Here is a 12,497-nt window from a genome sequence, read left to right as displayed (position 1 = left end):
TTGTGTGGATTTCCCTTATCAAAGAAATGTGAGAATAATGAAGAACATGCAAATTAAAACTTTACGAACGAATTTAACTGGAAAGTTGTAGTGATGGGATATGGATGTGGATTTGTATTTGGAATGGTTATGGGATATCTTATGTTTGTAACTCGAATACCAGAATGGCTTATGAAAATTGTTGAAGGAGGACAATATAAGAAGGTGAAAAGGTCCAAGAAGAGTACCCACTGATGCAGTGAAAGAAGAATCAGCAAAAACAATCGGTGTTAGTAGGTAAGTGGAAATAATATTTGAAGCATTACTTTGTTGAATTATCTTTTATGGTTTCTATCCATAAGTTGTAGTTGAGTTCCTAATGTTTTTATTTCAAAACTAGATCTATTCCATTTAGTAGCACAATAAAGCAATGGTGTCCAGTTGAAGGGGTTTCTCACCTAGCTGCTGCATTTGAGTGTATGTGCATATGGATAGCAGCTATGCAGGATCACCTCAAAAGCTTTACCGTTGTTGTTCTGGTGAAGTCTAAAGCTTTGTTAAGCTGTCTAGTTTTCTTAAAGCACTAAGTTAAATAAGAGTTTCATGCCATGACTCTTTGTTGTTTCTTTTCTCGCATCATGTACTACCTTTAGAGATTTGCACTTTTGTATGTAGTTGCTTTTAAATTGGATTTCAGTCACAGAAAGACTACACCTTGACAAGTTTTGAAGTTTTAAATGCAATCTTACAAGTTACTACTAAAACCATTCCTCTTGGTACATTCTTAATCGTTTTTGAATGACTGAAATGTTGGCTATTGGACTGAGAATTCACATTGAAAATAATGTTTTGTGTTTCTCTTTGTTGAAATGTTGTCAAGTTTGCTTGTAGGGAGGTCAAACATTCTCAATTCAATGGCGATTAGGGGATCACACTACAGATATTGACTAGCACTTATTTCTATTGAGACATGGGAATTTTGTGATTAATTACAGTAGGAAAATGGCGATATGGAGAGAATTGATTAGAAATGTTGTTCATAAGCAAGAAAACAACCATGGAAATAATTGCTAATTGTAGATGACACAATTGGATGAATGAGGGAAACTTGGCACACACATACACAGTGGGTTTTTTTTTTCCAACTAGTGGTAGTTTGGTGTACTAGAATTGTCATCCATTATATCCTGAGAAGCTAATCTGCCTGTATATATTGTTGTAGTTTCTCTGCTAATCTCCCAAATACAATCAACTATTAAATGACTATTATAAACATTAAAAAATAGGAAAATTCAATAATACACACTCCTTTTTTAGGTGTGTACCATCTGCCTTTTTATGTTTCTTTTTTCTTCTTCTAGTGAATTGTTAATTGTTAGTGAATTCAATCAATACCATCTGCCTTTTTTCTTCTTGAGATCAACTCATCACTAGTGAATTGTTAAAATTTGTATTGATTTTCTCTTTTGTTGCAACTCGTAGTTCAAAGAGTGATGCAAACAATGTGGCAAAAAGGTGTGATTTTAAGCCAACTATGGCTAAAAATGATGAACAGCCAATTCATGATGAATTTAATATTTTGACATTGTTCAAAATGTTGAATTTTTCAGAAATTTTGAGCCATGAAAAACTATGGATTATGGCATTCAACACCCATTTTGGATTTGTGGATTACACCAAAACTTAATTTTGGTGAATTGGCTAAAGATCTAACATTGTTTGAATAATATAAGACCAGAGAGCATAGTTCTGTTGGTGGAAGGTGGTTCTAATTAACCACTTGAAGATCACATACTCGAAATTTTGCCAATTTACTCTGTCGAAATAATGTACCTCACTTGGATTAAGTGTTATTATGATTTTGCCAATTAAATGGCATATAATCATTAATAATAGTGACATAAATTTGTTGACAATACTATTTTGGCGTATATGGTGTTTAATCACTAGATTTTTGGCCCTAGGCATATATTTTATATATGTTTGTTTGTTGAAAGGGCTACTATCGATTTAATTTTAATTTTATAATTCTTCAAGAATTCGAGTAAGTCTCATTCTTAAAGAGTTAGAGAGCATTGCTTGCACCCATTTTTGTAAAATTTCCTATCAACAGATGAATCAATTGAATGATGACACATGAAAATAAAGTCAAAGTAAAAGTCCTTCATTTGATCAAATGAAAATATAATGAATTGCAAAATTTTAGGAAGTGGAGTAGTTGACCAGAGAAAGATCGAGAGATATAAAAGCCAGAGATATGCAGAAAGAAGGAGATCATCAACAACGCAAAAAACTAGTGTTAGACTTAGCTTGTATCTAGGAGTAGTTTCTATCAGTTTAGTTCTTTTGTAATTTGTAACTTAGTGACCTTTGATAGTTTCATCTGGATATTATCTTTTGTTTACTTTTTAACTGTCAATTATTTTAGAAAAGTTCTCATTCTTTTGAGGCATTTGAATCAATTACACAGTTGCCTGGTTACTTTTATTCAATTGTTGGGTTTGAATTATTGTTTAATTCCTGTAGATTGGGAATAAGTATAATTTTTACTAACAACTTCCCTATGTAATCATTGATCCAATGGATGTGACCACATAATTTTTATGTGTCCTGGTTTTTTTTTTGGTATTGTTTGTATCTGTGGTTTATTCCACAACAAAAACAACCATGGAAATAATTGCTAATGTAGACGACACAATTAGATGAAGGGAAACTAGTTTGGTGTGCTGGAATTGTTATTGATTGCATCCTAAGAAGGTAATCTGTCTTCTTATATTGTTGCAATTTCTATGTGAACTCTCGCAAATACTGAACTATTGATTGACTAGTATGAGTATTATGGCCTTGGTTGGTTTGGGCTAAAATAGTTGGTTTTTGGTTTTTTTATTTTTATTTTTTTTAAAAAAAAGTAAATAAATAATTAAAATGACCTCAAAATATTGTATTTTATTTTAAGTTACACATTCAAAAATAACATCATCTTGTTTTTAACCTTAAATTTGGACTGTTGGAACTAGCACTATGAGATATTCTCATCCACTTTCAGAATTCAGTGTAACTTCTAATAAGAACCCCACAAGAGTTTCATCTTTTAAATTCGATCATCAATTTCAAAATTTAGAGAGAAAAATGCTAGGGATACTAACAATCTTACTAGCACACTCACAAGTTGATGTGAGTCCCATACCAAGTGATGGTTGATCTTGTCAAAATTTGTGAGTGTGTTAGTAAGATTGTAATGTGTAAGTATCCCTATCATTGTTGATTTAGAAAACTTTCTTTTTTCTAATAACATTTTGTTAGGTAATTTTGTGGTTTGTTTTAATTTTAAATTTATGAAAGAAATTTGTAAAATCTTTTTTCTTTTAGATAGGGAAATTTGTAAATTCTTGAAAAAGGAAAATGCAGAAAAAAAAAATTACTTTTTGTCATCTTAGGTAATAATCGATTTCATTTGAGTTGAACCAGTTTTCTACTTAACCTGAATTACCATCATCTAACTTGGGCATCACCTAGATTTTTTACTTTTCACATATCAAAACTTTTGAATGAGGCTATGTTTGGATGGATTTTTTTTAATTTTTACTTATTTGCACTAGTTTAAACTTAAAATACTAAAAAAATTCAGTATTTTAGGGTTATAAGCTTGACTAACCAAAAAACTTCACATATCAAAAGTTTTGGGTTATAAGCTTTTAAAATACTAAAAATAAATTAAATAGATTTTGGTTAGTCAAATTAAAAATAAAAATAAAAACTTTTGTAACTTTTCTAAGCAAACAAATTTAATCTTGTGAATAATATCAAAAATATATATATATACTCTTGTGAACAGTAGGATACTCTAACCCGTTGTTTGGAAGTAAATTTTTTAGTCAAAAAATTAAAAAGTTATTATAAATTGTTAATTATTCATTCTACTTTTTACATATCTTTTTGTAGAAGAAATACAAAAACCAATTTCCAACCACCCACCATTTTCACATTCAAAAGCCAAAAAAAAATGATGATTTTAATATAACAGAGAAACACACACACTCTCTCTCTCCACACAAACACACACACACACATATATATATATATACTATTATATTAAACAAAGGCTTTAGATGATGTCATGAAATCTTTGGTATCCTTTGGTTTTGAACTCAAATCATGATTTGAATAAAAAAAATTCAAAAGGCATAATCAAACAAAATTTTCAAAACTTAATTTAAAAATTCTTTTCAAAATTCATAACCAAACTCTTTTCAAAACTCTATTAAAAAAAAAAAAATCAATTTTTCATTTTATTTTGTTCCTTATTTTTTTTTTTTTTTGAAAAAACATATATTTTTTATTTTTAAAGAAAAATATTTTTTACTTTTTATTTTTTCAAATATATATATATATATATATATTATTTTTGTAAATATTGGTTAAATAATTTGTTATGATTTAGATATGTATGGGCGATCCGGAATTTTTTTAAATTTAAAAAAAAAATTAAAAAATAGGATAAAACACCATTAAATCCCAAATCAAGGAATGTTGAACCATTTAATCCTGTCTTTTTGTTTTTTTTTTTATGGACCGATCAGTTCCATTTTAATGTTAAAGACTTTTGAGCCCATGATTTCAGCACGTAAGTAGAAAATTGTGAGGGTAAATATTGGTTTTACGTGATATTAAATTTACCAAAATGGCCGAAAGTGTACTGTAGTGTTTTTTGTTTTCCCTCCTATGCGATCAAAATAGAAACGGTGAAGATGTCGATTTTGATTCCGATGTTACAGCGATGATGGACACTCAATTTTTTTGAATATTGTTTTATTTGATAATGTTAATGTTCATTCTCAAATTAACATTCCATTTCCCCCCCAAACCCTAGATTGCTGAAAACCCTCTTCTGGTAATACATTATGGTCATCGTGAAGTTGGGTCATTTCACCATTTTTGTCCAGTGGTTGATAGTGAAGACTACAGCTAAACATCATTGGCGTCGGTGTTTATTGCTGGCACCCATGGCGACAAGTACGTATTTTGCTAATTTTTTTTTGTTTTTTCTTTTTGTTACGGGATGGTGAAATGTATATGCGATGTTATATTCCGAAACCTGTTTTGATGCGATTATGCATTGTTGTAATGTTAGATTGTACATTGCATGTTACTTTGTAATGTTAGATTTTACTTTTTGTAATGGTAGGGTGGGAATCGAGTTATATTGAGTGTAGGGTCAAGTAGTGGCCCTTCCAATGTTGTGTTAATTGTGATCATGTATTTGGGTGTATTATTTTGAGAAATCCATTGGAGACCATTTGCACGTGGGGTAGTTGCAACAGGGTGTTTGTTATGATTGGATTGGTTGTGTTGATCTTGTTGTTTGTGTGTTAATGTGGGTGAGGGACTGCTGCCTCTGCGGGTGTGTTTTTGATTGTTAGGAGTTGATGGTTTTGACAATGAAAGTGATTTTCTTTTTACTTTTTCTTTTTTTGGTAATGTTTTTTGACGAACATGTTTGTATGTATGAAGTAATTTTTTACGTTGTTTGTTTGCGTGATGATTGAGTTGGTTGTGTTGAAAGAAGCCGCGCAACATGCCAATCGCATAAACCAAGCAGGTCCGGTCCTGAGATTTCTACGGCCCAAAGCCAATAATCAATTAATAAATTTTTAGGGCTCTTCACATTTTTTTTTCATTGAATGAAAAAAAAAATGAAGATAAAAAACAAAAAAATTGTGTCAAAATCACAAAAAATACTTAGTATTACATTATAACAATTAATAAGTGTCGTTTGATCCTCACTCTGCCTGCATTTTTAGAAGTAAATAAATCAATCATACTTGCATAATCTAGTTTTTTTGCAAAATCATTTTCAATGGATAACAATGCTAATTATTTTAAATGGGTCTTTCAATTTTTTAATGGGTCAATTTATTTTAAGTTAGTTTGGGTCTTCCTTAGTTTTTTTAAGGATTTAAAATATACCTAATATATTACAATAAACTATAATAGGAGGACCCTTTTTTAGATCTATTTTCAATGGATAACAATGTTAATTTTTTTGAATGGGCCTTTCAATTTTTTAATGGGTCAATTTATTTTAAATTAGTTTGGACCTTCTTTAATTTTTTTTTAAACTTAAAACATACCTAATATATTATACTAAACCATAATAAAAGGGTCCCTTTTTTGGATCTATTTTGAAGGGCCCTAAGCCATGGCCTTGTTGGCCCATGCCCAGGGCCGGCACTAAAACCAAGAATCAAGCAGCACCACTCAAACACCCACGTACAATCCTAAAACAATACACACCAAATTCACGTTAGAAAAATAAAACATCAACTAGGAAATAACAAAAACTCTCAAAAGAGTCCACACAATCCCCTCTTAAAAAAAAAATAGTAATGTTATAATATTACCATATCTACACACACTAGTAAAAAATCAAAATGAAATTACAAATAAGGGTAAACAAGTAAACTTCAAACTCAATAAATCAAACAAATACAACGTATCAAAAGTAAAAAGGACTAATTGGTTTAATAAAAAAAAACACCTAGAACTAAATGAAGCAACATTTCCCCATATGGAATTTATGTGTAATTTTTCCTAAAAAGCAAATAAAAAATATTCAAAACAATTTTTTAAAAAATATTTAAAAAATTAAAATAAAATATTTAAAACAAAATTTAAATTTTTAAAATTTTTCAATATATAAAAAAATATAGCTCAAAAATATAGTAAATACAACGCACATTAAAAAAATAAATATTTGCAATAAAAAATATTTACCCTAAAAAAATAAAGGAGAATTTTTCTTAAAGTCCTTGGTATTAAGATTTTATAAGATAAATGATATACAATATTTTCATAGTAGTTAAGGTCCCTCATCATTTTCACAGAGAAAATTCGATTTAGAGAAATTTTGCCTGACTCAGAGAAATTTCAATTTTCACAGAGAAATTTTAAATTAGATAAATTTTTCTGTGAAAATTGAAATTTATCTGAGTCGGGGTCAAAATTTCTCTAAGTCAGGCGAAATTTCTCTGAGTTAAATTTTTTCTGTGAAAATGTTGAAGGACCTTAACTAATAAAAAAAAAATTTGAATCTCTTCTACTATACAAAGTTGGAGAGGGATGTTTTACTAATTTTTCCTAAAATAAAATTAAGAAAATTTTTAAATATTAAAAAAATAAATAAACCTAGAAAATTTCAAAACTCAAAAACCCAAAACTCAAAATATAACTCAACTATTTTTAAAACTCAAAACTATTTTCAAAACTCATAACAAACAAGTTTTTTTTTTTCTTTTCAAAACTCAAAACACAATTTAAAACTCAAATCATAATTTAAAATTTAAACTAAACGAAACTTGGCATTAGGGGATGGAATCTTAGTTCTTTACGAGTCTTTTCCTGTAAATCCTTTTTTTATAAGCTTATTGATAATCCCTCTATTCCTTTGTTTCCTATTCATAAGAAAATTTAGAAAGCAGTTGTTCCTCAGAAAGTGAAGTTCTTAAAGTGGTCTTTAGTTCAAAGGGGTGTCACAACTAATGATGTTCTCCAAAGAAGAAGGCCTAACCACTCTCTTTGCCCTCAATGGTGTGTGATGTACAAGATTCGGAGGTAGCGGATCATTTATTCCTTCCTTGCCCAGTTGCTTTTGTATTATGGCAGTGTCTTTTAGGCTTATGTGATGATCAGTGGGTTGCTCCGCGGGACTGCATTAAAATGCTTCTTGTTAGGTTCAAAGGGTTTGGGGGCACCAAAAGAGCCAAAACATTGTGGTCAAGCATTGTTTTTTGCGATTTTCTGGACTATATGGTTGGAGAGAAATGCAAGACTCTTTGATGGCAAGGAATCAAACGTAGAGGCTTTGTGGGATAGGGTGGTATACCTGGCTTTGTTTTGGGCATTTGTATCACCTCATTTTAAAGGAGTTCCCTTGTTCTTGATCTCTAGAGATTGGGCTGCTGTTTGCCATCCCTAGAGCTAGGAGTTTTGTGTTTTTGTTTTGTTCTTTCTCCTTCTTTGTATGAGGACTTCTTGTCCTCTTTCATTTTTCTTTTTTAATAAATTTTTTGTGATGCTAAAAAAAAAAAAAGAAATGGGAGGAAGGGGAAGGCATTGTTTAGTTGGAGGAAAAATAATGAAATTACTTTTATACATGTAGTTGTTTAACTGGCCACTTGAAAAAAAATTATTTGGTTAAAAACCTTTCCACAATAAATCTCAAATAAGAGTAATTAAGTGAAATCATAGATTCTGTTACCACCGTTTTGAAGTGTGATTACTGCTACCTCCTATATCTTCATATGTGCTCATGTGATTATATATTACATAATTTGGACTGATGTAAGATTTTTTTGGGCATCAACAATAAAATTATATAAACATTTTCTTCTTTTTCTCTTATTTTACTTTATCTACCATTTTCCTTTGAAATCGGGTTCCCTTAATAACTTTAGTGATACCTGTGATGAACTGCCATTCGCCTTCAACAAGATGCATGAATTCTCCACAGTTGATGGTTTTGTAGAGGTAACTGAAAGCTTGGCAGAGATGATAAAATACGTGGCCAATGAGCCCTTGGTGGGACTTTTCTACGTCCAGCAGCATACCCAAAATGCAGTGCCAAACCTTATTAACCTCAAGAACAAAGTCATGGAGAAGTCTCGGGAGTTGACTTTGCATACAGAAGATCTGGAAGATTCTATCACAATGGTGAGGTCTATGAAAGACTGCGGCTTCCCTATAGCTGATGAGATGATTGGAGACATCAAGAAATCTCTAGCAATCATGTCAACAAAACAACCTAAAAGAGGGTTGATCCATAACCCAAGTTCAGGTTTTCTAATGGGAAGAACTAGTTCGTGGGGTCTACTTGGAGTTGTAATACAGATTCTATGCGGCAAGATGGTGAAAGAACTGGTAATTATCTGACATCGGTTTTAAAGTCAGCGAAAGAAAGAGCCAGCAATTTCAAGTGGCCTCAACTTGACCCTAAAGAATCGATACAAAGCAAGGGCGAGAAACTTGTGTCTTATCTTAATCCACCACTACCAGTTTCTGCCTCAATCACCAATTCTCTTCTGCCAGATGCAGAAGCTGATGAATTGCCCGTGTCAAGTCAGATTGATGATGAGCTATAACAAGAACTCCCAGTTGATGAAAGTGCGTCGAAGCATCAGTTGGTTTTGTTTTCAGAGAACTATGATGAATTTACAGCTGAGAGAGAAGCAAAACTTGAGGAGTGGTTGGGAGGGACCGATAAAGAGGATGATCGTCACTAGGAGGAACTGATGCAGGAGTTCAGCTCAACGACACTTTGAATGCTGCATAAGGCTTTTTGTAAATTATATTTTGTTGTATAATTATTATCATGCTTGGGCATCACAACACACTAATAAGATCATGGTGCTAAAAGTAGTAGTAGTTAATCCATTGATGTTTCAGAGTGGAAAATTCCTTGTAAAATTCTTGAAATGCGTTTCTGGCAGGATTGTTGAAGCAGAAATCTTCTTCTTTCTTCCTCTAAATGATCTTTATGCATTCCTAATTTTGCATTTTGTTGTTTTATTGTAACTTGTTAATAAAATGTAAGCTTCTTTCACAGCCTTAACCGAACAATTGAGTTATATTGGTGGTGGTGGACCAGGGTAGTTGGTTGCAGCAGTGGGGCGGTGGAGGTGGTTGTGTGGTGGCGGCATTGGTGTAGTGTTGTGACATTGACAAAACTCTAGTCTCAAAACATTTTCACCTTCCAAAACTGGAATTTTTTTACTTTTTTATTTTGTCCAAATAAGCTTGTTTTTTTGTCGACCATTAAAAACATTTTCTATTTGATTTCACCTTCCACCACTTTTCACAGGAGCTTCTTTCCCACCCACAGCTCTAAAACAATGTTTGAACACTATAATATGGAATCCAGCAATGCTAAACAAGGGAAATCATGGATGAACAAGCTTACTGCATTTGAAATGAAACGGAAAGTGAAGCCAATCGTTTTTAGAAAACATCAACACACAATATGAAAACTTGGCCCATATGAGACCCTCTGATAAAAACAAATAAAATGCCCACATATAGCATTCTTCAAGAATATGGTTTTGCATTAATTCTGAGGCCGGAACCCCAAATTTTTTTCAATCACCACCACCAAAATACATTACCCCAGGATCTTTTTCCCATATTGTCAGCATCCACGTCCGTGGAGATCTTTCCATTCAGCCACTAGCACCAGACACCGACAATCACCACCTTGTCAAATCCTCGCTTGAGAAGGCCAATGTGCCATGAAAACCCCATCAACAAGTAATATAACAACCTTACACCTCTTGTCTCGTCCAGAGCCCTGCTAGGGTTTGGCAATAACAGAACCCAATAGGTTGAGACAGCATGTAGTCAGTCTTTACTCGACATCTTGCTTCAGGAAAATGGGCAACAGGTATGTTAAGGACATGCATTCCATCCACACAAGTAACTCCAACTTAAACAGGCTCTGCGATGAGGCAACAACGAAGATCCCAATCGAACTCTTGATCCATTTTTCGATGGACATTGCATTTGTTGATATTATGCACAAGCATAACAACCTTCTAGTACTTGGTGATACTAGTGATCCTGCAGAAGACCACAAACATATTTATAATGAACCCAAACCCGTATATAGATCAGAACATGACATGGGCAGAACAAGAGCAACACAAGAGCACTATCTTTGAAACTTGAAGGATATTAATAAACAAAATCTAAATTAAATTTGCATATATAAATAAGTATGGGACACCTTTTTATTCAAACAGTCGCAACATAATTAACTTAGAAACCGATAACCAGGGAAAGTATATGAATTTAAGGGCCTCTCTAAACTTTTGTCTTATTACCCAATTTTACTTCTGGACTATGGGCATTATTTTCCATGTCAGATAGAATAAGACACAATTCTAAACAGCTGTGTACAAATTAAATGGAGTGAGTCTCTGTTTTACAACTTCCCCCTTTCTAAGTAACATTTTAAATATTTCAAATCAAAATGTGTAGTTTTATTTGTACTGATTGTATGTTGGAAAATTAAACAAAAAGGAATAGTTTTGGTTGTTCTTATAGCACCTAAAGGATGAATATGTCTTCCAAAATGGAAAAACTAAATGAGGTGGAACTGCCAACTTCCACCGGAAAGTAACAATCAATATTTAAAGACCACTCCCATTTGAAAAGTTTATGCTAAAAAAGTATAAGGTTTTTCAACACACGTACATGTTTTAGAGAATGGAATATCCCCATTACTGTAATCTATACCACAAATTTAAATAAGATGAAATAAAATAAAACAAACATACACTCGTACACAAATACACACGTATGCACACAGAGGGTACTCTATAAATATGACCAAGTAAACTTAAGCTTGGGTACTCTCACATCACAATTTACTTGGTTAAAATCCCCCTAGTAAACCACGACATGAAGACGTAAATTTGCATTTGACTTTCATATGCACCAAATATGAATTGAGCATTTCAAGTAAATTTCAAATTACTTGACACAAAAAGGCTGGAATTGCGCTCAATCAAGTAACTAGTTGCAACGTTTTCTCTACAATTGTTCCTACATTTGTTCTGCCATTTTACCATTTGTCATATTTAAACTGGGAGGAGAAAGTGAGCCATGTAAACCACCCACGGGTGTATTCACAGAAGGGGTAGAGCTAGCGCTATTTCCAACCATTTTAGAGCCCAAGTTTTGATTTGGGGAAGAGAGAGACCCAATGCCATTCCCCACCACCATAGCTCCCCCACCTAATTTCGGAGGAGTAGACTCATTGTTGAAGCGCATTACTTTAGCCTTCCTGAAATTAGCCAATAGATGTTTTGAGATGAAGAAACATAATTGATATTAATTAAGATATTCATATCATACCTAACCAATTTGTTCTTTGAAGTAGCTGATTTTGGCTTGGATATCCCTTTTCAAAAGAAAAGGTAAAATGTTAATTTCAAGTTTCATGAACTATACTTTACAATCTAGAACAAGAACCAAATCTTAAAATTTGTTCAGTCAATCTCAAAGCACCTACCAGATTTAAGAGCCAAAGATGTTGAAGCAGACTTGTGATTCGCCCTCTTGGCCTTAATAGAAGCAATAACTGAATCTGCAGTAGGCCCTAGACCTTTTCTCCCAATCAGCTTCACTCCAAGCTTTTCGGAAAGGTAGTTCAACCTCATCTCATCACCCCCTCTTACTTCCCTCAGCTCAAGCACCTGTTGTCTTGATAACAAAGTGTAAACATGAAACTCCTGCCGCTGATTAAAATGGGACTGAAGCTGCTGAAAAAGTAATTTATTAGAGTAAGATAGACCTGTCTTTGGACCTTCATGATTTTTCTTTCGTGGGCTGCTAAATGTCACCCTTAAAACTGCTGTAGACACAGAATCTGCAGCATTGCTACCAAAAATTACAGAAAAACTCCCAAATTCCAAATCAGGTTCTCGGAATAAATCTGCAAGAAGAGAAGCACAACTGTCAACCAT

General features: G+C 32.6%; 1 protein-coding gene and 1 pseudogene across 1 annotated transcript; one reads left to right on the top strand and one right to left on the bottom strand.

Annotated features, from left to right (window-relative positions):
• Positions 1-8,469: 8,469 nt before the first annotated feature.
• On the top strand, positions 8,470-9,116 carry LOC145805790 (uncharacterized). The gene is made up of 2 exons (XM_082901003.1): positions 8,470-8,812; positions 8,866-9,116. Exons 1-2 carry the CDS (start codon positions 8,470-8,472, stop codon positions 9,114-9,116), a joined length of 594 nt encoding a protein of 197 aa, XP_082757129.1.
• Positions 9,117-12,020: 2,904 nt separating this feature from the next.
• On the bottom strand, positions 12,021-12,497 carry LOC145805789 (lysine-specific histone demethylase 1 homolog 3 pseudogene; annotated as a pseudogene).

This window comes from Camellia sinensis, chromosome 13 (assembly GCF_055761805.1).
Source record: "Camellia sinensis isolate YWXY chromosome 13, ASM5576180v1, whole genome shotgun sequence".
In the NCBI taxonomy this organism is placed as follows: domain Eukaryota; kingdom Viridiplantae; phylum Streptophyta; class Magnoliopsida; order Ericales; family Theaceae; genus Camellia; species Camellia sinensis.
The sequence above is the reverse complement of the archived record's forward strand: the minus strand, read 5'-3'. Positions and strand labels throughout refer to the sequence as shown.